A 26,192-nucleotide genomic window follows, 5' to 3' on the forward strand; every position below is an offset into this window, starting at 1 on the left:
TTATTTGATTGCACTCAAAATGTCACAACACTGGCAAATAGACACCAAAGGTCTAGTTTCAGCAAATTATATGAATAAAATGAAATACATTTAAGCAGTATGAGTTATAGTTTTTGAATTATTTGCCTCAGAGTGACAAGACGGTCAGTGGAGCTTTCATTGACGAAAATGTTATTTATCCTCATATGCAAACGCAGAGTATTTTGAAACTGCGATTTCGGAGTCATTTTATATTTTTTTTGTACAGTAAGGGGTCATTCTTACTGTAAATCAGGCCTCATATGCCACTAAGGGTTCTAAAATGTACATGAGGTCCAACCTTAACTTACTTTCGGACAAAAACAATACATCAAAAACTAAAATCTCCAGGGAGTATTTGAATGATACATTTGTTATTGTTACGTTATATGTATTACTTTTTTAGGCCTTTCGTAACTTCTCTCTGGAAAGATCAAATTAAAGGTGAGCCTTCCAAGACACACAATAGGCCAATATTTTATACACTTTTGCACAACATTGGCCTCCACAAATGTCACTTTGAGTCAAGGTAAAGCCTCTCATCACAGCAGCTGTCAAGAGTCACTGGTTCGGATTATACAGGGGCCAAGGACACATCCTGAAGGGGACATGGAAAGCGTACACAAACTAAATACAGAAAAACTGGAAGAAACCTTGGGAAGGATCAGATATATTTAACCCTTGCAGGGCTAAGAGGCAGTAACTGGATACAAAACAGCCAATCAATATTACAGTTAGATGTAGGGACACTCTTTTGATGAGATAACAGCATTACACAAAGTTCGCGTCTGGCAGGATTTAGAGTCACACTACACTATAAAATACTTTATTATGCAACACTATACTATATTATACTGCAGTGCAATGTCTGAGTAGACTTTGGCTGCGTTTCATTTGTGGTTCAACATGCACTTGACCTCGGGGGAATCCCCGCCGCCATCTTAAGTGTCGTTAACTGTCTGAAAAACTGAAGTGAACTTGGTGTGTTTGAGGGCGGAGAGAGCGAGTGAACAACGATAGTGGATATCACCCACAATGCATGCAGCTATGGATTTGGTGCAAGAAAATACATCCACGGCAGTGATGTACAACTGCCAAAACTCCTGTTGCTGACCACTGAAGAAGGAGAAGATGAATAAATTGAATAAATACATTTCAACTTTTTAGTTGACAAATGTGTGATATAAATAATGTCAATTAATATTTACGTTTTCATTTACTTTATAGTTGTATGTGGAATATCTTTATTTCCAACATTATCTGTAAATGCATGGAAAAATTCTGTTTTTGCGAGATGTAAGCATTATGATAAATCATGACACAGATCACAAACTTTCTAAATCAGAAACTCATGCAGCCAATTACCAAACCTCATTGAAATTAGTCTGCAGGCATTTATGACATGTAAAAAGCAGTAATACTTTTTATAAATAATAGTTGTAAAGCACCTTTCATACAAGAAATACTTTACAATTAGGAAATTGCATGACATAAGCAGACATGAATGGACATAAAAACGGGGATAGAATGCCATCATTAATAGAAACTAAGATCGGAAACAAATGCACTTGAAGCAGTAGTGCTTAGCCTACAACTGGCGGTCGATCCGTATAGTTTGGGCTGAAAGTGAACGAGGGGAGGTGCGTTCCATTTCAATCCCCCGCTCCTCCCACTTCCCACTTTCCCTCTGCTCTCCATATGGCCTCTGTGCGACGTACTGTATGCTATGACGTCATATCCAGGGCTGAAGGGAGGCATGTTGAAACACTAATGAAACGCAGCCTTTGTCCACAGCCTAAGCATTAGTTTCCATTTAATGAAAGTTAAGTCATTGTCATTATGTGGCACAGTTTAGAATAAAGTTCTGTTGGTTTATGGGTATAAAAATTAATTTTTTTTCCCCCACGTATCATCAATTACTCTGTGCTGGAGGTAGTTTTTTTTTTAGGTTTTTTGTATTGTTGATGTGCGTGATGACTGGCACTGTGCAGATATGGAGTGTTTCTCTCATCCGGTGCTCATGTGGAGTTCTTTTACTCACCGGCTGCAGCAGGAATGATTCCTGTCAAGCCGTGCCGCAGAGCATCCTGCAGCCCATGCTCCATTCGTTTAGACCAGAAACACTGATCCATAAGCCTCGTCAGTAAACAAGGCCCAGAAACACATTCTGCCTGTCAGATTTGAAAGTCAATAAGCTCCAGTGTTCTTTTATACATTGCACAGGCTAGGCAAAAAAAAAAAAAAAAAAAAAGTGTATTTAGAAAATCATCTTTCTTTTAATCATCCTTTTTAATCTTTTTTTCCTGCTATATTTTTAATGAGTTGTTGACACTGATGAGCCCAAACATCTGCTGGACCCTCACAGTTCATGATGGGATAAAACCAATTAGACAGCACCACCCCCGAGCTGGAGTTTTGTGGCTCTCAAGCATGTGTGAAACTCATCAGCTCAGGCTTCATCTGCCAGCCGACTTCCCAATGGATCATTTCTCCCCGCCTTTGTCTGCACATAGATGTGTACAGTACAGCCTTTTGTATTGTCAAGGTTGTCTTTAAAAGAACAGCATTGCTGATAGATTAAAAAACATACGGTACATCAATAGATTTTGCATATCGCTCCAAAGCAACTGAAGGCCTTCATTACCATTTTAAAATTAGCTTCAGTCAGAGTTCTGAGGGGCTAACCTGACCTCTCTGCCTTGTATTTGAATGACTTGATACATTTTTCTTCAAGTTCATAGAATATATGATTTTCTAAACTAACAATTGTGAACAGATTTGTGCAGTAACTATGAACAACTTCTGCCCTCAGGGAAGACTACTTTTCAATGATAAACAACCTCTGTACCCTGAGGGAAGACATCCTGCGCCTCTATAAACAGCATTATTTTATTATCTCTTTAATGTGACTGCGAAATGTATTGCATTTTCAATTTGCAGTGATTTCATAGTGAAAATACCTTCACTTGGAACATCAAGAATTACTGGTGTCCATTTGTGGTTTGTCATTACAGTAATGCAATGACAATAAATGTGACAAAAGACTGTTAATGCAGAAAAGTAATCATGGTGCTACCCCCTTTAATACAGCTTTCTGAGAAAACAGAAACAGTTTTTAGCACCCACATTGTGCTGCTTGTTCAGCTGCAGTTAATAATGGAACTCAGCACTTTTCTAAACCATATAACATACATATATCGCATAAAAACTAACTTATAGGAGTATTTACGTGGGCCGTTCGTACAGCCGGGCAGGAAGTGAAAGAGCGAGCGCATCCAGTCAGTTTACCAAAAGACACCCCCCAATATCGTTTATTTCTCCTCTACAACACCACGGACAATGAGAGATTCATCTCGGAAGTGGAAAAACATAATAGACATCACAAATCCCTTTTATCAGGACAATGCCAGAAAAGAGAAGACATGGAGTTTAATTGCAGGAGTGCTTAGAGTGGAAGGTAGATACTAGCTTAATAAACACCTGCTTGTTCTATAAAGTACTTTTAGAGACAATAAAATCTGCGAGTCGGGCAGGCAAGACGCTCCGCTTCTGAGACGCGTGTGTTTTCCTACAGGTCTCTATGAGGTGAATCAAAAGTAAGGCAGGGAAAGTAACAGCAGCAGTTTATAACTGTAAATATTGACATGGCGATGTACACTGTCTACGGGCAATGAAAGTAATAGCGGCTGCGATTCTGTCATTTGTGCCACCTGCAAGAAATAAGCATTACAGCTGCAGCTTGTTCAGTTTTATAGCCATTGTTGTGTCCAATAATACTGCAGCATAGATGATGCAAAGTCCTACCATGCGCCATAACATAAAAAAGTGTGACACTGCACACATATGGTGAATGCTAAAAACAGCACATCCTCTGTCTGCTGGTCTTCCCTCTCTTCCCCCTTCTCTGTCCATACACATTTTCTTTTCTTGCCTTCTTATAACATCTTATTTCATTAAAGTGTGGACAATCCTTCCTCCTTATCGACAGCTAGGCCTAACTTGTTTTTTCAGTACATTTTAATAACCCCAAAAGATGTTTCAGTCCATTCCCAGGCAATCAGAGCAGCATGGGAGGTCTTTAACCAAGCAGCACTGCCAGCGGCTTCATATCAGTGCAGCCCTGCCACTGCAACAAGGAAAATGTCACTTTTGATATCTCCCCCTGGTCATTGTCAGGGCGGGGAGTCTAACCCGGATAATGAAGTAAAAAAGGAAAAGCTGTGGGAGGAAAAATGGTCTCTGGTCAAAGTCTGTGTACTCAACAATTTTGCTTGATGCTTTTTTTTTTTTTTTTTTTTGTTTTGTGTGTGTATTATTTCCCTCCTGTTTTTCATTCATTGTGTAATTATGTTAGAGTTTATACTTCAGATTTTGCTTTTTTTGTTGCCAGTATCCTCACCAACTTTGTACTCTTCTCCTTGGAGATATTAGGAATGCACAGACACGTTTGTTTGTCAAGATAGCTCAGTGCATAACAACGACAGCATAAGTACAACAGCAGCATGTGTTACTGATTAGACATTTAATCACTTCTAACAACTGTGTGCTCGCTATTGTCAGTATTTCATGTCGTGGGTTGTAGCCCGTGAATAGGCATAAAAGGAGGAAAAGTTCCCAACAAAATCTTTGATCAGCTCAGTCGGTGCAAGACCAGATGATGTGTTGCAGTGTCATCGTTGTGTGTGCTATATTTAATGCACTGCCATTGCCAATTCATCAAAAGGTCTGCAGCCGAACTTAAAGTGACACACACGCACGGTGACACACAATGAGCTGTTGGTGATATATCAACCTGCGATACCATTTTTTCACACTGACTTTACTTTATCTTCATTGCTTTTTATACTCATTTGTTCCCCCCGTGTTTGTCATGTATTTGTCCTCTCATCCAGATGCTCCCACCACTACCCCTATACCCACCACAGCCACAACCACTACCACCACCATCACCACCACCACCACCATCTCCTTCCCTGAAGCCAATCAAGGTACAGTATCACCCTCACACAACTGGTTTATCTTTATGTGTGTGTGTGTGTGTGTGTGTGTGTGTGTGTGTGTGTGTGTGTGTGTGTGTTTGTGTGTGTGTGTGTGTGTGTGTGTGTGTGTGTGTGTGTGCTCCCTTATCCTCCGCACAGCCTTGAATCACTCCATATATCTCCATCTTCGTGCCACAATGGAAGTCATATTCATATGCATGTTCCTTTATCCAGAGGTTAAGGTTACCCATTTTCTTTCATCATGAATCATTTATTTTTTAAAAGCTTTTACAGTTCATTCCAAATTCTCTCCGTTATTAAACATGTTAATGCCTGAGGCTGCAAAAAGAATTAAACTTTCCATTCACTCATACTGAGAAAGCTACAAAAATAAAAATAAATAAAAATAAACTAGTAAGTGGATCTTATGTTGCAATTATTTAGTCACACATACTAAAGCCAAGGTCAAGAATAACTTTCATGCTCAAGATTAGTTCAACATTTTGGCAAGTAACAGAAGTTCAAATACAAGAAGAAGATCAATAGAATTCTCATGTCCACATGTTATATTTGAACTTTTGACAGATGGCCAGATGTTTCCCCGTTTCCAATCTTTCCTTAATGCTAAGCTAAGCTAATCATGTCCTAACTCCAGTAAGAACGAATTCTTAATATATATTTACATATTTGTTTAGGTTATCGTGTCTTTGACATTATTTAGTTTCTTTTGCAGTAATTTGCTTTATTGTTTATTGTTTATTTCCTTTTAATAAGCGTAACAAGGCAAATTCCTTGTAAGTGTTACTTACTTAGCAATCAGTCCTATTCTGATTCTGATGAGTATTTACAGCGCTCGACTGCACAGAGTGATGTGCCTACACAAGCTTTTCTACTTTTTAACTGAATGTGTGGGTGTTGGGTTAAGTAGATATAGTAGGCCAAGGCTGTTGCTTGCGTTGCTTGGTTGTCAATGCAACCTGGCGGCCGTGAATACTGTTCATTCACTGCTTTGTTCCCCAAATCCTTTCAAAAAAGGCCTGTTTTTTTCTTTTTTTCCCGAAGAAATACATTCATTAAAGTTGTAAATAGCAGTGTGATATCCCCTGACCTGGCATGATTTGAAAAGCAAACAAATAGAAGGCTATGAATGATGAACCATGGATACTATGATAATCGTGTGAGTTGGATAATTGTTCTATAACATTTAGTCACTGCAGACACAATAATTGGCTTTTATATGAAACACATCACTCATTCATAAAGTCCATTATGGATCATACTCTAGGTGGGTTGTGGGAAGAGGGTAGCAGTGGGGATGAACAATATCTGACATGAGCACTTGGAAATTAGGCCCTTTTCAAATAAGCAAATTCTATCTAGCTCTTACAGAAACAGAACTCGGGGCTATTGTGAGTATAAATCTCCAAAGGGCGTAGATAGAAAACATCACGTTATGCCTCAACTCAGAAATCAGCCTCAGCTCCAAATGCAATCAAAGCCTCTCTGACAGACCGCTCAATTGGAACAAATCTCACAAGGCTGGCAGAAATCACAGGGATTGTGCTTGATTATGCCATCTGATTGGATTAAAGAGAATTCCTACCTATGCAGGCTGATTGCTCCTTTGCCTCAGATCAAGGATGCTAGAGTCTGCACAGGCCTGTTCTGTAATAGCTGTTCTGACTGATTCACACTCGGATCTCTGCTGATTATTCCTAATGTGCCTGCTGAGAATAATAAGGTTACTTTCAAGGTAAATAATAACACTAAAGATTTACATAGCAAAAGTTGAATTCCTAAGCAATACAATGCACTTTTGCTCAATATGACTCACTCACATGTTTTGCTGCTACAACCTTATTTGGTCTTGTATGACCAGTAGTTTACAATGTCATCTAATTTAAGATGACGGTGCTACTTGGATTATATCCTTTAAATGCAATTGCCATTTGTGGCTACAGTGCCCACTGTTCATAAACTCTTCCATTGTCTCATTTTAACTCCTGCATTTGGCAAAACAGATTCACAAAAATTCACTTCTTAGCATCCGATGGGGAGAGAAACATGAGTTTCTTTGTGCAATGAGAATTAATACCAACATGTGAGGTGCAGTTACGTTCAGTTTTACCCACAACCAAAAAAGGTTTCGATATCTAACTGTTTGCCTGTCTAAAGCTGACTGCTTTTCTTGTCGAACTAAAATCTGGCAGTGTTTCTGTGGTCCTGGATATAAATTATTACTTTGCCAAGTGCAATGTTATCATAACCAATAGAAATTATGGTCAAAATTACATAAGTAAGATCCAAGTGTTAATGAATGTTCCAGTAACTCTAACTACTAGCTCTAATTGTTCAACGCTTGAGCATGGAATTCATTCTAAATAAACCAAAAAATGTAAATACAAGACACAAAGTATTTCACTTTAAGAAAAAGCAAGATAGCGAAATACTCTTAAATAAATACTCTTGTCCGAAAAGGAGTAGGAACCAAATTTCAAAGGCTTATTTCAAGCCCAAATCCACTTCAACCACACCTCGCAGTCTTCACAAGCAAGTATGGAACATTGGTCATGTAAAATCAATTTGTTGTTTTTGGTCATGTATGCTAGCTCTGACTCTGCCTTCTACTCTACAACCACCTCCATACTTACAAACGTAAGTAAAATACTAAAAATCACTGTTGAGTATGTCTGCAAGTTGTCTCAGTCCCCCTGTGAACAGGACTTACGTTGAGATGTGTCGGCTCCACCTGACAAAGCAAACCTCATGACTTCAATGCCAATATGTTAAGGTTGAAACAACATACTTACAGTTTCTGCCAGATGTCCACTCTTTGCTTTCAACTATCAGAGGTATTCCATTATTACTGTGTATATAGATTAAAGACAGCAGACCCATATGGACATAAGACACTCCAGTGCCAGTTAATTTAATTTACCCACAACGTGCTGCCCACTGCCAAATTAATCTATCAGACTGGAACTGAGGTTTTTATTGTTTGTTTTTTTGTCAGTTGCCATTAGAGGGAAGAAAATTGAGCATTTAAAAAAATCTATTAGAGCCCCAACACATGGCACTTAAGTGCTTGGCAGGGTTTAGAAAGAGACATGGGGAAATAACTAAACTGTTATTTCCACTACTTATAAATGGAGATATCTTGCTGACCAGCTCGTACAATTAGGAAATATTATTCATTTACATTTACAGTCTCTTGTTATTTTTTATATTTCTCTACGTCTATCAGAAACTGAATGTACAGCTTCTCCTCTCTATACTCTCTTTTCCGGTGTGCTTTGCTGTCCAATTTTTGTTTTCCGCCATTTCTGTGTTCTGTCTGTGTGGAAGAAAGATTTTCCTTGAAAAGCAACATTTTGTACTGAACGCTCTCCTCAGGGGCAGCAGTCTATTATGTTTTTAGCGGTAGTCAGGGCCAACAGGAGGTCTTTTGCGAAACACAAGCCGACCCAAAAAGTACAAATCGGTGCTGTCTTTGTAGGGATTCAACATTCATCCTCCCACATAATCTATTTTTGTCGTAACCTCACCTCTCTCTCCCCCATTAACACAATATGGCTAATCGTTCTCTAATCTAATTCAACACACCGCCGAATGAACAATGCCACTTAATCCCCGAATGAAGAAAATAGATAATACCTGTGTACCTTGTGCAAATAAAACAATCAGGCGGCAGGCTAGCACTACTTTTAATTGATGAAGGACCATAAACGGTGCTGACAACCAATTAATTTAACCCACACTATAGACAGGACAGGAGAACAAAACAGGCGAGGGAAGGGGAGAGAAACAAATATCTATTACGTTTGCCTGGGTCTTAAATTACACAAACACCATCTGGTGAAGTGACTTTAGAATTTTATGAATTTAGATGTGCCTCCAGCTCACATTCTCCAGACTAACACATGCACACAATGTGCCAGATAATGTGTGATATTGTTCCCACTTTGCTTCGTTTGATTCCTTGTCCATTTTGAAATTGGAACAGCCAGCTATAACTAATTTGATTAAGGTCAATAGCAACACAATAAGTGCTAAATGACATACAGCCCTAAGACAGCATCGATGATATTATAGCACTCAGGCATCATGGGAAACACTAGTCTGTAGCCCAACACATCATCTTAATGTGGAGGTATATTGTCTTGTAGAGGTATTACTGCGCTCCACAACGACCAAAAGGAGATGAAACTCGTAAACAAGGGCCAGGAGGTAATCAGCTGGTTGTACAATATCTTAAAGGTACCACCAGTAAAGACAGATTTCCAACCATTTGGCTCTGTATTTACACATATACTCATATTTACACTACCTTACAGCTCCTAGACTGCATGTAGTGTGTTAAAATGTTTTCAAAGAACTGCAAAATTGTGCGTATAAACCTTGTATTCGACAATTTCTTTTATTTTATTAACTCTTTGTAGTCATAGGTTCCTAGGCACAGCTGTACTTTGAGGTAAATGCTAACTTCAGCATTCTAACATGCTCACACTGACAATGTTTACATGCTGGTATGGTATGATGTTTAACATGTTCGCCATCTTAGTTGTGCAACATTGCAACATTCGCTAATTAGCACTAAACCTAACTGAAGCTGATCAGAATGTCATTAGTTTGGGATGTATGTGATCATAAACCAAAGTATTGGACAAATGAAAAAAAAATTGACCTGATGGTGGTGCAAGATGAAAAGTCAAAAGTTATTACATTTGATTGTGAGGTGGACATGAATTTCTGTACCGAGTGTCATCGCCACCCATCCAGAATCTTTTTCAAGGATTTGAGTTTGGAGGTGGTTAGACGTATTGATCGAGATTGCCCCTCCCCCCACAAGGGAGAATGAATGTGTGTGCATGAGCAGTGATTGACATGCAGTTAGACACCCCCCCTGGCCATGATTGGTGCATCTGAACGGGGAGCTGTGGATTTTTGCAAATCGCACTACAGGCTGTAGGTGGTGCCAGAGGAGCCAGATTTTTTTTTAAATACCTGCTTCATGTAGTTCTACTGGAACATAGGGTCAGTTTCAGCAAATATGACAAAAAGTTAGTTTTATAAGGCTTACCTACTGCACCTTTAAGACACAAGAATGTGTAACTGTGTAAATGTGATCAGGGTTTTCCTGCAAAAGAGAGGCTTCTTCTCAGACAACCTTCCCTGAATAAATAAAGGTAAAAAAAAGGGACTGTTATAGATCCTGCATTTAAGAGCCCATTTTTGTTGTTTCATCGCAGAGTTTGCCTTACTCCCATGTTAAGGTTGCAAAAAAACAGGTGATCAACAAGTATAAGTCACTATACTTATTAAGTTCCTTAGGACTAAGAAGTAGAATTTCTTCCTCGATGTACAGTTTTTCACTAGCATTCAAATCTATTGTTGAAGAGAAAGAGATAACGGTTTCCCTATCAACAGAGCTCTGTGGGGGACGGCAAAATTCTGGGAAATGTAGGAAATCGCAAACTAAAGTCGAAGTAGAAAAGGCAAGTTAGAGAAAGTGGATCCAACAAAAAAGTAATCTAGATGCCAGCGGGGACACCCAGCAGCCTGTTGGCATTTTCAGCACCACAGGGTTCCACCTAATCCATTTCTGCCAATACAATTATGATTGGCATGCAGTTATCTCTGCATGTTGAGCTGAATGTCATGTCACAGTGAGTCACCAAAGGGCTCATGGGAAGCGTGGCTAGTAACTAGTAATGGAGCTGATGTGCCCACATCATGTCTTTGGATGTCAGTGAGGAAACTGCCGATGTCTCAGTTGACCTGTAAAGCTAGAGATGGTGGATGGGGACGAGGCTGCTCGAAAACGGACAGGCAATCATTCAGCAGCAGACATATTGAATGGTCCCACATGGCTGCCACCCACAGTGTAATGAGGGTTACCAGGCCATGCTGCTTTTCTGTTGACTGAGGCTTGTAGGAACAGAGGCTTCATTTTACATTTTGAGTGTTCTGTTGAAAAATATTAAATCCCGTGAAAATAAAAATCCCCCAGTCAGCTATTTCACCATTTTCAATTATTATTATATAAGGCCTTTTTCAAACTGCATTATTGTCTATACTTGTGTTCACGTGCACCCAAGTGCTTCCCTAAGTGCTTCCCCAAGTCCTCATTTAGTCAAGTAGTCCAAATGCCCATAAGTGATTTATCGCCATCCATTTTATTCAGTAAGCATTGGGATTAAACCCCTTGGATTTTGTTCAATTTATCAAAATAAATGCCCTCTTGAAAAGTTGCTTAAATGATTTCATAGAGGTGAGAAATTCAGCGTCCATAGTCATCATCAGGGAGAACGGTCTTCTCTCAGCAAGCTATTCAATAACTCACCTGTGGCACTTGTGTCTCGTAGCTTTTTAATCATAAACTATAATCCCTTTTGAAAATATCTTAACGTCTCAGAGCACTGACGGACTGGGAACAAAAAACGGCCCTGGCATTTCCACCCACCAGCGGCCCACCAGCGGCCCCTCTGGCATCTGCCCAAATTCCAGATTACCAGTCCGTCACTGTCTTAGAGTTATGATCATCATTTGGATCTAATATTTGTTGCTTGCCAAATTGGTTTGGCTGAAGATAACTTTAAGGCAGGTAATGTTGTATAACAGCCTCAGTCTAGGTTTGACTCCTTATATGTACAGATCTACCCTTACTGTATATAAATATTAATGGAAACAAATTATGGCAGTTCAGGGTGATATTTGACTGGTTTTATTGTAAATATACATAACAGCAAGGATACCTTCAACACAACTGTAGAATCTTTAAATAGAAAATCACCCCTTTCTCCTTGGGACTGTAATGATGTAGAACAAGTTTTAAAAAGGGATACAATAAACCAATACTTGTCAAGAATCCTGTTTGTGTCTAGAATGTATGCGCAATTAAAATTCAACTGTAAATATCACCCATTATTGCTAATGGCTCAGCCAACTTCCTGTTTGTTACATCAAAGCCAAAACAAGTACATTTGGTACACTACAAACATTTCTTACATCTCTTAATTAATGTGGAAAGCAACATCATTACTCATCTATAGTATAAACTTGTCACAGTGTAATCTTTAGTACTTGTCACTTAAACACAATGCTTTTGTCTATGGTGGGATCCTGTAATTAGGATCTAGTAAACTGATTGCGTAGAAGGGCTGCTTCATACATTTTGTATTGATTAGTGATTAGTGTTAGAATTAGTGATTCCATAAAGCCTGGGTTAAGGCCAAAATTAGCTAATTTGCTAATCTGGAGTTAGAAGCAAATACAGGTGACAACAATAATGCCCCAATGGAAAAACTTCTGTAGATTATGCTGAGGCACTAACCATGTTAACAATGTCTACCAGTGACTGGCCTGTGGCATTATTTAGCACTGATGTGTCTCAACTACTCGAGGACCTTGTAGAGAAATGTGTCCTCAGAGGCTTCAGTAATTCTGAGCTGGACTCAAAACAGTCTCACCTTGTGAGATTGTTTCTGAGCCTCTGGCGGAAGAGCTGAGGTGTGGCATTGGCCTACTGCTCCCCGAACAATTACACATACTGAGCACCATTCTCTCTCTTACACAAACTTCTGTCTGGTCTTAATAGCTTTTTCGGCACTTTCTCATGTCTCCGCTGAGACAGAAGGCCAAGGAAACGCATGGCACACTAATGTACATTTAGCCTCTTGAAATGACATTGCGGCTGTTGAAACTGTCCGATTTGAACATTATCTGTTTTGATGTGTTTTCCATAGCCATAGTCCAGAGTTGGACTTTTAAAAGTTGGCACTTTAAAGCAGATGCGCTTTGATAAACAGTTAGAAAGCAATGTTTTCAGACAAGCTCCATATGTTGGTGGAAGCATCTCCCTCAGAAGTGTTTTTAAAAGGCATATGTTTCCTCCAGCACAGCTTTTCAGTCTCAACAAGGTGCAATCCCTGCTTCTGTTTCCCTGGAGTCCAGTAGTCTGCAGTCTTATTATAAGTGTTCTACGTTGTAACTATCCCTGGTCTGTCTGCGATTTGTCTCTGTTTAGTGCATGTGGTGCCTTAAAATAGTAATGCTGTGATGCTGTATGAAGAGGAATCCGCCGACACTGTTCTTTATTATAAAAAGGTTTATTACAAGCAAAGATTCAGCATCAATTTTACAAACTCCTGCAGAGAGCTTGGAGAACGACCAACCCAAACCTCAAAATTTGCCGCTCTGCCTTTTCTTTGTGTGGACAAAACTTATATCTCAAGGCATTGAATTAGCATAGGACGTGATTTGTAAGTATACCACTGGATCGGATAACTGACCAATCAATGCCTGTTATCTGGCACAACTCCAACAAAGGTGTCAATATGCACTAGTTGGATCTGATATAAAATCAACATAATCAAAGCATTCAGTCTCTTTGTTGGCATTTGCAGCAAGCTGATGGGTGTCAAACACAGACAGAGATGCAATGGAATGCTATTTTAGCAAGTCTGAATTGACAACAAATTATTCATAATTACCTTTAAACGTGAAGGTTTAAGACAGTGTGGAAGTATGCTTCAAACCAAGTGCTTGTTAGTTGTCATCCAACAGTATCTAAAAACCCCTTTCTGAATCATGCATCTGGCAATCATGTTCACTTTTCTAAAACATTCATGCCTCTGGTGGACATCGGAACACTGTCTGCAATTACTATGGATCATTGTTGATCATTGGGGGACATTAGGAGTTATAGGACTAGGGCTAAAATGTAAGAAAAGGCCACCGCATTAAACTACATTTAAAAAGTCATCAAACCATGTTGGTGAATATGTCATTCATACCACGCCATCGCAACCCTGAACACTGAACACTGATTCTTTATTAAAACTTTACTTGAGTCATTGCCATGCAAAACATTCCCTTTGTGCATAGATGGTCGAGTGTTTTGCCAAATTATACACTGTTACATCAGGACTGCTGCACAATTAGTTCCTCTTGATAGTTTGTCTTTTCTACACACGAAAGCTGCCTAAAGCACATGATAATAGTCTTTTCCATATCTCCTGAAGCAGTAGTCACCCTCCCCTCTGAGTGGAACGTCCAGTGTGTGCAGTGGAAAGTGTATTTGTGTGTGTGTAAGCTTATGTTTATCTCTGCACTGCCTTTGGTTCCCCTTTGATTTCCCTTAAGCCTTATGTCTTTTGTCATGTTCTGGTCTTCTGAATGCTTGCTTATGGGTGTCATTTGTTTTCTCCCCCCCCTGCCCCGCTCCCTCCCTGCCTCTTCCCCCATTTCTCCTTTATTTGCATGCTGTTCCTCCTGTTCCACACCTCCCTCCGAAACTGCCATGTCCTCTCCTTGTGTGCTCAGACACTGCGCCCAGCACTGAACCTGCAGCTCATGGTTGGTATCTTTCCTCTTTATGTCTCTCTTTTTACTTGTATCCTTTCTCTGCAGCATGCCTACTTTTACTGTTGCACAGTTGACAGTTGTGCTGGGCTGCCCAGCCTGGAAATGTCAGCTGTGTGCCTGGTGTCAGTCATTTATTGATTCAACTGAGCTGTCTTTTAATGCCACCGAGCACCTGCCAAGTAACAGTCAAGCTACAATTAATTTGTGTTGCATTAATTATGCCACAAAAATGTTTATATAACTTACTGTCATTGCATAAAGACATGCATAGTAGTAAAGCTTCTCATTCTTCTCACTGGAACTGCACTTATGAAATGGTTTCACAAACCAACCAATTACAGTGTTTCCCTGAAGGTGCCACAGAGGAATAAAGCCCACTCTGAGGCCATGACTGATTATATCAAACAGCATAAAATGATTCTGTGTGGAGGCAAAAATAGACCTCATTTACTCGTTGTCATTAACTTGAATGAAGATGATACGCATCATTTTCTCATTTTGCCTAATTTGCATCCCTTTTTTCATTATTTTGTGGCAGCAGAATCACAATTTGTGTGATCAAATTCATAAACGCGGGGTCACATACTATTCTATTAAGCATGTGCTTGCTTCTCCTCCTCCGACATTTTAAACTGACCTCCCTCACTTGCTACATAATGGTCGAGTTATAGTGGCCTGTGCAGCATACAATGAGCCATGGGCCCCCTATTAACCCCCTGTTTGTGGGGTATTTAGTTAAATACATTTATATTTAGGAATATACATTACATAAGGATTCATATTGACCAACCGAGAAGAACCTTTGTGGCCCCTGATGGCCTGGGACCCCATGGTAAATGCCTATTTACCAGGATGCTAATCCAGCCTTGCTTGCCATTAAAAAAAGTTGTTTACATGGTTTTATTCTTTTCTTTCTTTTAGTTTCTTTTCAATTGACGGTCAGATTTTATCAAAATAAATGATAGGGCCAGGCAGACTCCTGAGGCGTGTGAGGTGTAAACAAGTGTCTCACAGATATCAGAGCAGCCATCTTATCTTTGTAAATATTAAAGTTTGATCACTCACAGTTACCAAGGGGATCAGTTTTATTATAAAAGTGGTAGAGACATTTGAGATGGGCAGGTTTTTTCTCTTTCTCATGCAGTTTCAATTATTTTCACTTGCAGTTTAAGCTTGAGTGCATGACTGAGGGGTCCATTGATTATATAATTTGTAAACATTAAAAAAACTGTTTGTAAATCGTCAATAAACGTTATTTGGATGGCTATTATAAAGTTGCTGATTATAATCTGTTAATGTTTACTTAAAGCATCTATAAACATTATTTAGATATTATCAGTGTTCAAATAAACCAAACAATAATCTATTATTAACATTTTTTTATAGATCACCAAAAAGAATTATTGGGTCCAAATGAATGTTACTTTATGCTTTATAAACCACTTAGCAATCATTAACTAATGATTATGAGCATTATTTCCAACTTTATAATCGCCATCCAAATAATGTTTATAGATTGTTTACGCAACACTTGTTAACCATTAACAAATATTAACTATCTATCTAAATTCTTAAACTAATTATTTCATATTAGACTAAACTAAAGATAAAATAACAAATTATAACATTACTAGTAATCAGTGAACATTCTAAATCATCATTTCATTGTTAATACAGTAAAATAACTATTAACTAAAGTTTTATTAACTATCAATTAACCATTCATTAATGATGGCTATTATAAAGTGTTACCAAATGTTGTGATTTTCAATGGGGATGAGGGTGAAAACTAAAAAATAATACCTATGTGGTGATAAAACAAACATAACTGGGTTGTGTGTTGGCTTCATATATTGGACATTATTCCCACCGTCCCATTTTCATGCAATATCAGCGAGTATAGATGATTAGATTAGATTGTGAAGCACCTTTTTGCATCAAAGCAAAAGCAAATAAAACAATGTGCTTATAATGCTTTAAGATAGTACGTTCATCAACATGTTTCAAAACTATTTTCTATTTTATGCATGCATGAATTTAATTAATGATATCATCAGCATAAAATGGCATGTTTAATACATCACGGCGATGGTGGTGTGAAATGAGGGTGTTGAAGTGCCTCCTGACATGGTGTTTCCTTCCTGTGTCAGACAGACACGCCTGCAGCCGCACTCAGCTTCTCTCCCTTTGAATGATGTGGCCAGCTTGCATTGGCCAGGCAACAGATGCTTTATTCTCCTTTTTGTTGGATGTCATCTCAACATTTATGAGTTTTTGAATGGTTGCTCCAGATGCCACACTCTGTCCCAGCATTTTTTTTTAAATGAAAATTATTAACTGAAGTAACGCGCCATGCATATATTTACTGTGTATGAACTTGAAGATTCACTAGAAACTGCAGCTGTATATAATTAAGATTGTGGAAATTACAAGGCCAGTGAAAAGTTGCATCAAGCATCTTAAGATTTCCCTTTTAAATAAAAAAAAAGCTTTAGACATAACATCCCTTCAAATGCCTAAACTGAATTCCCTTTTGCAAAATAAATTAATAAGACAGTGTGAAGCAAACGTACAGTATGAATTTGGCTGCTAAAAGTGACTTTCTAGATTTTGGTAAAAGTAAAAAAATCTATAATATAACATTTTTCACGTACTTTTCACCTGCATCCCAGTAGGCTAGTGAAGTTCATATTGGATGGATGGTTGTTCAATGCCAATGCAGACAGTAGTGTGTTCTTTATAATTATAATAATAACTGTATTTGTATAGCACCTTTCATACACAACCATTTCTGTACACTTACAATGTTCTCAATGCTTCGGTTAACATTTAGGGACCCTCATTATGCTACCGTTGAAGTTTGGGGATATTTTGAGCCTTTTTAGTGGTATAAATAGCGATTTGTTTTTACTTTCCCTGTGCCCCGAATACTAGCGTTGTAAGCTAATCAGCGGTCCGCGCTAGCGTCTTTCAAGCTACAAACACATTCCATTAGCATGAAAACATGTCCCAGAGAGTGACAGAGTGGGTACACATCTGTTAATAACCTCTAGGTTCGTTTTGCGCCGGAATTCTCCTTTAATTTCACTGACACACCAGCGCCTGCGCCCGTACCTGGTACGTACGTTTTGACAGCTAGTGAAGTGATATCAAAGAACCATACCACAGAACACAGTCTGAACGTACCAGGGAAATGGTACAGCCCAATGGAGAGTGAGGGTTTGAAAATCCTATTTTATTAGATTATTTCCTGAATTGTTGGTATGTGATGGTAATACTGCATTAAAATACATAAAACGTGGATAGGCTAACATTATATTTTATTAAATTCTTTTCAGTACCCCCCCAAACTATTATTTTCATCCCTTTTGGGAGGGTCCAAGTCTCATCTAGGGGGGTCGGACCCCCCCAATACCCCCCGTAATTCAAACAGCGCTACTTATTACATCAGGGCTTTAAATTAACAACTGCCAACCAGCCAAATGCGCGTAAAAATTAACTTTGCACATAACATTGTAAAGTTACTAGCCAATGTGGCTCATGATGAATGAAGTCTGTTTGAATCGGCAGGCTGCAGTAACGATGCGACAAATTGGTGTTGCCAGATTGTGTATAATGTATGAATAATTTTAATCTAGCAACAATGCTTGTAGTACTTATCCTGCATTTCCCATGAGCACTAGGTTGTGCCATGTCGTACAATGGTTGGCTATGTGCCTAGCGTGCGTGGGGTCGATTACGAGCTACACTGAAACGGAAAAGACGAATGAAACGGAAAAGACGAATGAAACGGCGCAAAACAAACCAGAGGACGTCAACTGAAAGTAAAGTTAGTTAGGGAAAAAAAAAAAATAAATGTGGCTAATGGAAAGTCTGATTGGCTGGTAACTTTAAAAATCTACCAGCCATGTTAACTGGTGATCAAAAAAGTTAATGTAAAGCCCTGCATATATAGCATTAATGTAGTACGTGGCATTGAATGTATCAACGTTCCGGTATTGACCGTTCCAGCTCAGAATCTATTCAAACCAAAAGAGTTTTGATGCTTTAACTTTGCAATTTTCCAAACTAATCACTTATTCACCTCCTTAAATAGCCTTCATTTTAAAATGATAGCTCATTCTCTACAGTAGCTCTAATGCATATATTTATAATAATATATCAAATTTTGTGAAAACAATATGAAAGGGGTCCCTCGTAGTGATGAACCTACAGACAATTATCAACTGAATCTGCAGCAGTTTCAGCTCAGTGTTTAATGTTTTGGTTCACGCTTATTGCTTTCATAGTGTCTTTTCCAGCTGCATCTAGCAGCTGTTTCCAGTGAAAAAGCTCTGATGAACCCAGTGTACACTACCTGCTCAGCATCAGACAGACACAGTTAGAGACTAGCTGCTAAAACATAGTGGAGCATTTAGCTGCTACAGAGACAGGTATTTCCCTCAGGAGTTGGTGGAGATAAAAAAACAGAGTTAGAAGAGATTGAATATTAAACTTACATTTACCAAGTGGCCAGAAACACTTGAAATGAATGATTGCTGTGTAACTGCTGGATGTGTAACTAAGCAACTTTGATAACAAGTTTGTCATATCAATTTCAAAGGTGATGATGATATGTTGATGTTGTGTTTTGTGTGGCCAATAAAATCAGGTCTGCAGGTTCAAGTACATTAGTAAGTGAAAATGCTAAAGAGGTTTTGACAGCCTGCCACTTGTTTGACTTTGTTTACTGTACATCTTACAGTAGATATGAAAGGAGCAGGTGTCAGATCTATCCTGTTACATTACTGAGTGTTTAAGCAGCCCACTGCCAGTCTGAATGCCGAGTGACATTAATAACTGCATTTTCATGTACATCATTCTGATTTGTTTAAAAGAAAAATGATATTCAGTTACAGTATTTCATTCATAAAATATTTATAAAGGGCAAAAGAACATGGGCTTAAACCAGATGAATTGATCTTCACGGCGGATTGATGGAGATGGGATTTCATTATGATGCACAAACGATGTGGTGAATGAACCATAGTGAAGGGTTCAGGTGTTGTACCGAATATTTAAATATAATTAACATTCACTTATTCCGCAAGGCTTATGCCGATGTGAAATCGGGCTTTTTAGTGGAAATAGACTCTTTTTTTGTCCCAGCTTACAAATCATGTTTTAACCTGTGAAATGTTTTTTTTTTTTCTCAATGCAACAACCAGCCGCACGACAAACGCACACTACAGAGCCTTCAAACATTTCTAAATGCAGACATAACCTTAAATACAAGCTCACCACATATCGATCACATTTTCTGCATCAAATTAATCCTGCTCAGTTATTCTTGAACGTTAAAACTGCTTTGTTCTGAAAATAGCACTGTGCCTTTTTTCCCTCCAGGAGATAAAACCATAAATCCAGCCACTGTACAGAGGTTAGCAACAATGATCTTACTGGAAGAACAAGAATGAGATGTTGACAAGACATCATTTACTTTAAATGTATTCAAGGTCAGCATTTAGACATACATTTAATTCAAATACAGTTCAAGTGTTAGTCCCCTGTTCATTTTAACAACCCAGAGGTGCAAACCCATTTAAGCCGATCTCTCTCTCTCTTTGCAAAAGATACCACACATGAAACTATGTCCATGTCACATGGCTCTTTCTCTGTAGCCTAAAGCATGATGTGTTCATGCCACTGTTGCAATACACAAGCTTGATTATTATGATTGATTATAAATCATTTTAAAAAACATACTTTTTCAAATTCCCTGTATTGCTTGTTCTAGTGCAATACTTTGAGGTAAAAGTTATTTCACTTTAAAGCCATTATAATCAATATTTTCATAAAATAAAATGTACGAAATGGCAATGTGGAAGGAGTTGCTCATAGTGACAAACCTACAGAGAATGATCAGCTGAATCTGCAGCTCCCTTCGGCTTTACAGAGCTTCTAGTGAGTTTCAGCTCATTGTTAAGCTTTCAACAATGTTACTGTTATTGTTCACTCTGACCGCTCTCATAGCGTTGTGTTTTCGGTCGCAGCAGGCAGCTGTTTTCAGCTGAGCAACTCTTAAAAACCTGTTCCGCATCAAACATTCAGACATTTAACAGCTATAGAGCCAGATATTTCCCTCAGAGACCAAGAACATAGCTGGAGAGAGAGTGAATATTAGACTTAACATTAACCAGGTGGACAAACATGACTCCTAATGAATGATACTGTTGCTGTGTAACTGCTGGATATGTAAATAAGCAACTGCTTGCTAATACGTTTGTAATATCCACCTAAAGGTTAATGATATGTTGATGTTGTTGTTCACAACTTCATTCAGCTGCCCTAAAGTGGCCAACAACAATTTATTGCAGCTTTAACAAGTTTGTGCACTCAGTAGTCTGCAGATTGCTGGAAATGCTTTTTATTATGTGATTTTTTGCAAAATTTACAAAGGCATTGAGTGTACGTTAATTCCTGCTGGCAAGCAAATTGCCCTATCCTGTTGACAAAAAAGTCACCCAGTGTGTCGCCACCATACTGATAAGTTAAGCGACAAATGCCTTTCAGCAGCTGGCTGACATAATTTTTGTACATGTGTAAACACCAGCAAAAGAATCGGCTAAAACTAACGTGACCGCCACATACGTTGTCCCTAGAGGAAACAAGATTGTCCCTAGCATAAACAAGATTCCAAACCTAAGCAGTTGTTGATCACTTGTGGCCCCTACCAGCGGGTTAGGAGAAGTGAGTAGTCAGCAGTCAATGACCCTCTACCTCACCCAGTAGAGTTTGCGCCCCATGTAGGCTGAGTCCTCGGCAGCGTCCCAGGTTCGAGTCCGGTCCTCGGTCCTTTGCTGCATGTCGTCCCCCCTCTTTCTCTTCGCTTTCCTGTCTTCAAGCTATCCTGTCAATGAAAGGCCATAAAAGCTGATCCATTAGTATGCAGAATAAGCTGCAGACATATATACACACACACAGACACAGCCGAATGCAAGGCGGCCGGCGGAGATAACAAACAGGAAAGTCATAAATATCAATCAAGCACTGTCTGTACATACCCACACAGTCCTGGGGAGAGGTCTGATCAGCCAGTCATTCATGTGGGTGTCCAGCCTGAATACAATACAGACGGTAGTTCAGTAAGTAGTGAATCACTTTGTTATGACATGGATTCCGAGCCCTGATTGAATGAATATTGACAGTGCTGAGTCATGACTGGCCACGCAACAATAATAACATTAGTAGCAAATGTCCCCAGAGGTGGAGAGGGTCAGTAGTTAGGGTCGAGGAAGCTATGAAAATAAAGAATCAACTCATCAAACCTGTAACAATACTTTCATAGCTGTTTAATTTGCCTATATTGGGACACATAGGTGTGATACCATGGAAACACAGCTGCAGTTCATGATAATTATAATACATAAGATTAGAATAAAGAATAAAGAAGGTTAATAAGTTGCACTAACAATAGTCAATATTACTGAGAGTTCTGACTAACTGGCATACTTGGCTGCAGAGGTAATAAAGGGCTTTTATATAAATGCAGCCATTTATCAAATTAGCCAATTAATAATTTAAGCTGTAGCTACAGGGGTGAACCCCTGCTTTAGCCTTGATTGTGATTACATGCTAACAGGAAACCAGGTTTGCTTAGCCTGAGAAAACCCTGACGAACTTCCTGCAAATTTGAGATTTGCTCTGCAAGTCAGTCTGGCCAAGAGCCCATTCAAGCCCATTTTCAATTTTTCCAAATCGAGGCACCAATCACAACAGTTGAGGCGGGCTTTACACGATGACGATCAACAAGCAACTTTTTGTTTACATTCAACATGATGGCCACCGAAGCGTAGCAACCCATTGATGCTGCTGTAGCTGCTACGTCACCCGGATCGTTGGTCTGATTGGTTGAACGACTATCCAATTGCGCCCAGAGGCATTTGAGCGGCGTCCGTTGGTGACGCCCCTTTGGAAATGCGCTGTGAATGATCCTTTCCCAGACCCACTCTCAGTTCCAACTGAGAAGGGTCTGGTGTCAACCAGGCTAAGGTTTGCTGGGAGAAAGGCAAGGAATCAGAGCATGCATGTACATGCCCTACAGTTAGCCGGTTACTGTAAAACCTGTGTTTACATGTTCTGGTAAAACTCAACATCATACACGTCATGAAGCTAGAATTTGGTAATAGTGTAGGACTGTTGTATTAGACTGCATTAGTTTTCCCCACAGGAGTTAGGCCTATACTGTAGTGCTCTAACTGTTGTAGTCTGGGTTTTTGTAAAAAAATAGCTGAACCTGGCACAACTATTTCTGAAACATAATTCAACACCATCTGGCCATGTCCTGTGTTGGGCAATTAAATACGTGCAAGCAAAGATACCTGGTAGCTTATTTTAGGGTGTTTTGGCAATCAATTAGTCAAACCAGCCTACCTGGATTGGATTTCATTGTATCACCTGTACCAGTGGAGCTGCTCAGTGGCCAGCAGATCAGACTGTGGTTGTACTGGGCAGCTTCCAGGTACGAATGTGTAACTGTGTGAATGGGATCAGGGTGTTCCTGCAAAAGAGAGGCTTCCTCTCAGTGAACCTTCCCTGAATAAATAAAGGTTAAAAAAATAAATAATAATAAATAAATAACTGACACAACATGCCCCCCCAGCCCAACCCAACCCCTTGTGTTTTTTTTTATTTATTGCTGTCTTCAGTGTGAAAACCCAGGAATGTGGTTGGACCCTGTGCGCCCCTCATTGTCAACACCATTGCTGACTGTATAACTGTTAAAAAGAAACAATTTGTGATTATTTTCAGCTCAATCAATTCAGAAAACTAAGTGCATTTCAGTTATTCCTTCCTTCAAGTGTCATTTACAATTATCATTCATTATTTGGGTGTCAACGGGGCAATCTCCAAAACTCCCAATGTATTTGAGAAATGCTAATTCATGACTATATATCCGTGCCCAGTGTGTGATACCAAGTCAGAGCCTGTTAGAACAAGCATCAGCGCTGACCGCCTGGCTCCCCATATCCTCTCAAATGTTGTTGCCATGGTGATGCCCTGCTTGTCGTGACTAAAAAAGAGAAGAAGCTGAAATGCCATAAAGCTCGAAGGCTCTTCCCGAGATTGACCATTTCCCTCTGAAATAGGCCAGGTACAGGGGATGAGGCGTGGAGGGCAGGCGGGAACAAATTAAACATGCGGCAGAAAAAGGAAGAGGCTCTGAGATGAGCTGCCAGACTGGAGAAGTGGGTGTTGAAATGTTGTGTTCTTATAGATTAAGCATTAGCTCTTATGCTGAAATGAGAGAGATGCCAAGAGACTGGAAAAACTCCAACATACTGACTGATTTTATTATGCATATGGATAAACATCACTGCACTTCTGGCTCTCGGAAGCTCTTGTGGCACAAAGTCGTTTTCACTCGTGAGACCCACAGAGTTAAAGGCGCTCATTCGAAACAAAAGCTACAGAAAGCGCTGCATAAATGCTCACACAGTAGAATGAGCTAAAGCTATACCAACTCATAGAATAAAGGAGGGAATAAACACGTTGACTACAAAGCCTTTCTCACTTACTAACCGGAGCAAAAATTCCTCCTTAAAGTACATTAACCACACTTGACCACTTGATATTTAGGAATGTCAAATGACTGAACATGTTTCCACAACAAATCACACCAAATTGTACATGGTAAGGTTGGTTACTACAAAGAAAAATAGATTTCAAAAGGAATTTAGTATTTATGCACGAGAGTTATGTTAAGTTTTCAAACCACATTCAGACCAATGTGAATGGAGATATGATTCTAGAAAATATCATTAAAAGTGAAGCAATTCAATATTAAGAGAAGTTCAGACTTCGTTTGGTGGCATGGAAGAAAATTCTTAGAAGGGTGGGATTACGTATTTAGAGATTTGTGACTACAGAGCCTCAGTATTTCTAATATTCTGGCAGTTATACAAATCCCAATCAGAGTGTGTTCCAATCACATTCTATATACCGTAAAGTATACACTGTTTATTTTTGGTAATAGTGTATAGAACAGTAAACCATGCTTGTACCAACAGACATGAATCAGCGTAACTGTGAAACATTTTAAAGATAAGATTTCCAGAGCATCCAGTAAAAATGGTTCCACGAGGAAGTATTATTTCCCATGTGTTTCTGAGCAGCAGCAATTGCGCCAATGTCCACTATTTCTGTCAGTTTTGTCCAGCTCCATCGTGCGACAATAGTGGCCATAAACACCACACTTACAGTAATAATCAGGGCTTTACTTTGTGGATTATTATTTATTCATACTGTAGCACATGTATTTAATTTGTTATTTAATCACTGCTTAAACACTTCTGGTTAGACACTAACTACATTTTGTTGCTCTGTACTTATGAATCTAATCTAAAATTGTCTTTGTCGTCATGTTACCTGCATGAGGTAAATTAACTCCCTGTGGCCTGTTTCTAAAAAATGCACGTGCTCCGCAGTTCAGAGCCTGCATTTTGGTGTTAGATGTTCACGCAGTGTTTGCAATTTACAAAATTACTTCCATCTCCTCACTCTTAATTAAAAGCCATGCTGGTGGAAGATGTCAGTTGCTTTTGCTGATGGCTAGCTGCACTGACTAATTTCCCATCCGGAGAGGTGAGAGCCTCTGGAAAGGACACACCTGCCAACACGCTGTCAGCAAGCATGTGAAAGTAGTGGGATAATTGAGCCGCGCTCGGAGATCTAATAGTGGAGAGGAATGGAGCAGTTTAATGGCCCTTTTGCTCACAGCAGGATTATGGCAGGTAAAGCACAGGACCTTTCTCTCGAATCCAAGGACTAAGGCTGTCACATTTGGATGTCATTAATGAGACAAGGCATTCATTAAATGTGCCAAATTACCATTACCAGAGTATTGTAAGTGCAGCAAATGTAGCAATTGTTTCTTTAGACTTTTGATTATGGCTGCATGGGGCAGCCAACTTAGGAAAGTATTTTGTAGAGGAGAAGTTTATGTCTGTGGTGTGTTTAATGTGTGCGATATACATCTGTATTGTGTATGTACATGCATGGTTTCTATGCTGAGTATGGAAACATTTGGGAAAGACGGGTTTAAAAATTTGGCCAACACTTCAAATGCTGTCCTTTTGACTTGAAGAATGAGTCCTTGCAGACCTCAGAGACAGCAGGTGATCTTGGGTCGACTGACTTTCAAAGGGACAGATGGCATTGCCAACATCACTGACTGCCTGACAATCTGGTAGGTTAAAGGGACACAGTGGCAGTTTTTTGACAGCCAGAGCATTTGTTTGATGATTGTATGCATACAAAATCATTTTTTTGGTTTGGCGATGATGATATGTTTATGACCTTGGTTGAACCTGGAACCCGATGATCCTGATTTTTAGAATTAGCGTAAAAGATAGCCCTTTTTCTCACATAACGGTGGAATCAGAAGAACCTGTATCCAGTGATAAAGTAGCAGATTCTCCGATGTCAGTCGAGGATAAACATCCAAAAATCTGCTTAGAAATCACGTAAAAAGATGCTCCTGAAAATGTCAGATCTCGCCCTGTAGTCATTACATTTTTTCATTACAGATATTTTCTTCAGTATCAGAAGTAGTTAGTTAAAGTGCAAACAGGAACTGCTGGGACTGGCAGCTAATTCTGCATAACTCTCAATGGTGCAAATTCACCAACATGTAAAGAAGTATAAAATCAAACTCAGGTGTGACTGAGTCTATATGGCAATAATCTCATTCCTGTTTACATTAAACAACACATGATGGAAACTAATAAATTAGTGACAAAACCTAGGAAAATTTGCTTTTCATTTCTTTATTTTGTTTTTTGCACTTTA

General features: G+C 39.2%; 1 protein-coding gene across 5 annotated transcripts in view; it reads left to right on the forward strand.

Annotated features, from left to right (window-relative positions):
* The window catches only part of cadm1a (cell adhesion molecule 1a), a 421,246-nt gene that overhangs the window by 366,815 nt on the left and 28,239 nt on the right, over window positions 1–26,192 (forward strand). For 2 of the 5 annotated variants that reach the window (XM_031308126.2, XM_031308125.2), the window contains 2 exons: window positions 4,911–5,006; window positions 14,322–14,354. The exons of 1 other annotated variant lie outside the window; for it this stretch is intronic. In XM_031308126.2, the coding sequence (XP_031163986.1) occupies window positions 4,911–5,006; window positions 14,322–14,354 (129 nt within the window). The remainder of the gene's footprint in view (window positions 1–4,910; window positions 5,007–14,321; window positions 14,355–26,192) is intronic. 2 more of the 5 variants (XM_031308127.2, XM_031308129.2) reach the window with 2 other exon arrangements.

This window comes from Sander lucioperca, chromosome 13, assembly GCF_008315115.2.
Source record: "Sander lucioperca isolate FBNREF2018 chromosome 13, SLUC_FBN_1.2, whole genome shotgun sequence".
Classification (NCBI taxonomy): Eukaryota; Metazoa; Chordata; class Actinopteri; order Perciformes; family Percidae; genus Sander; species Sander lucioperca.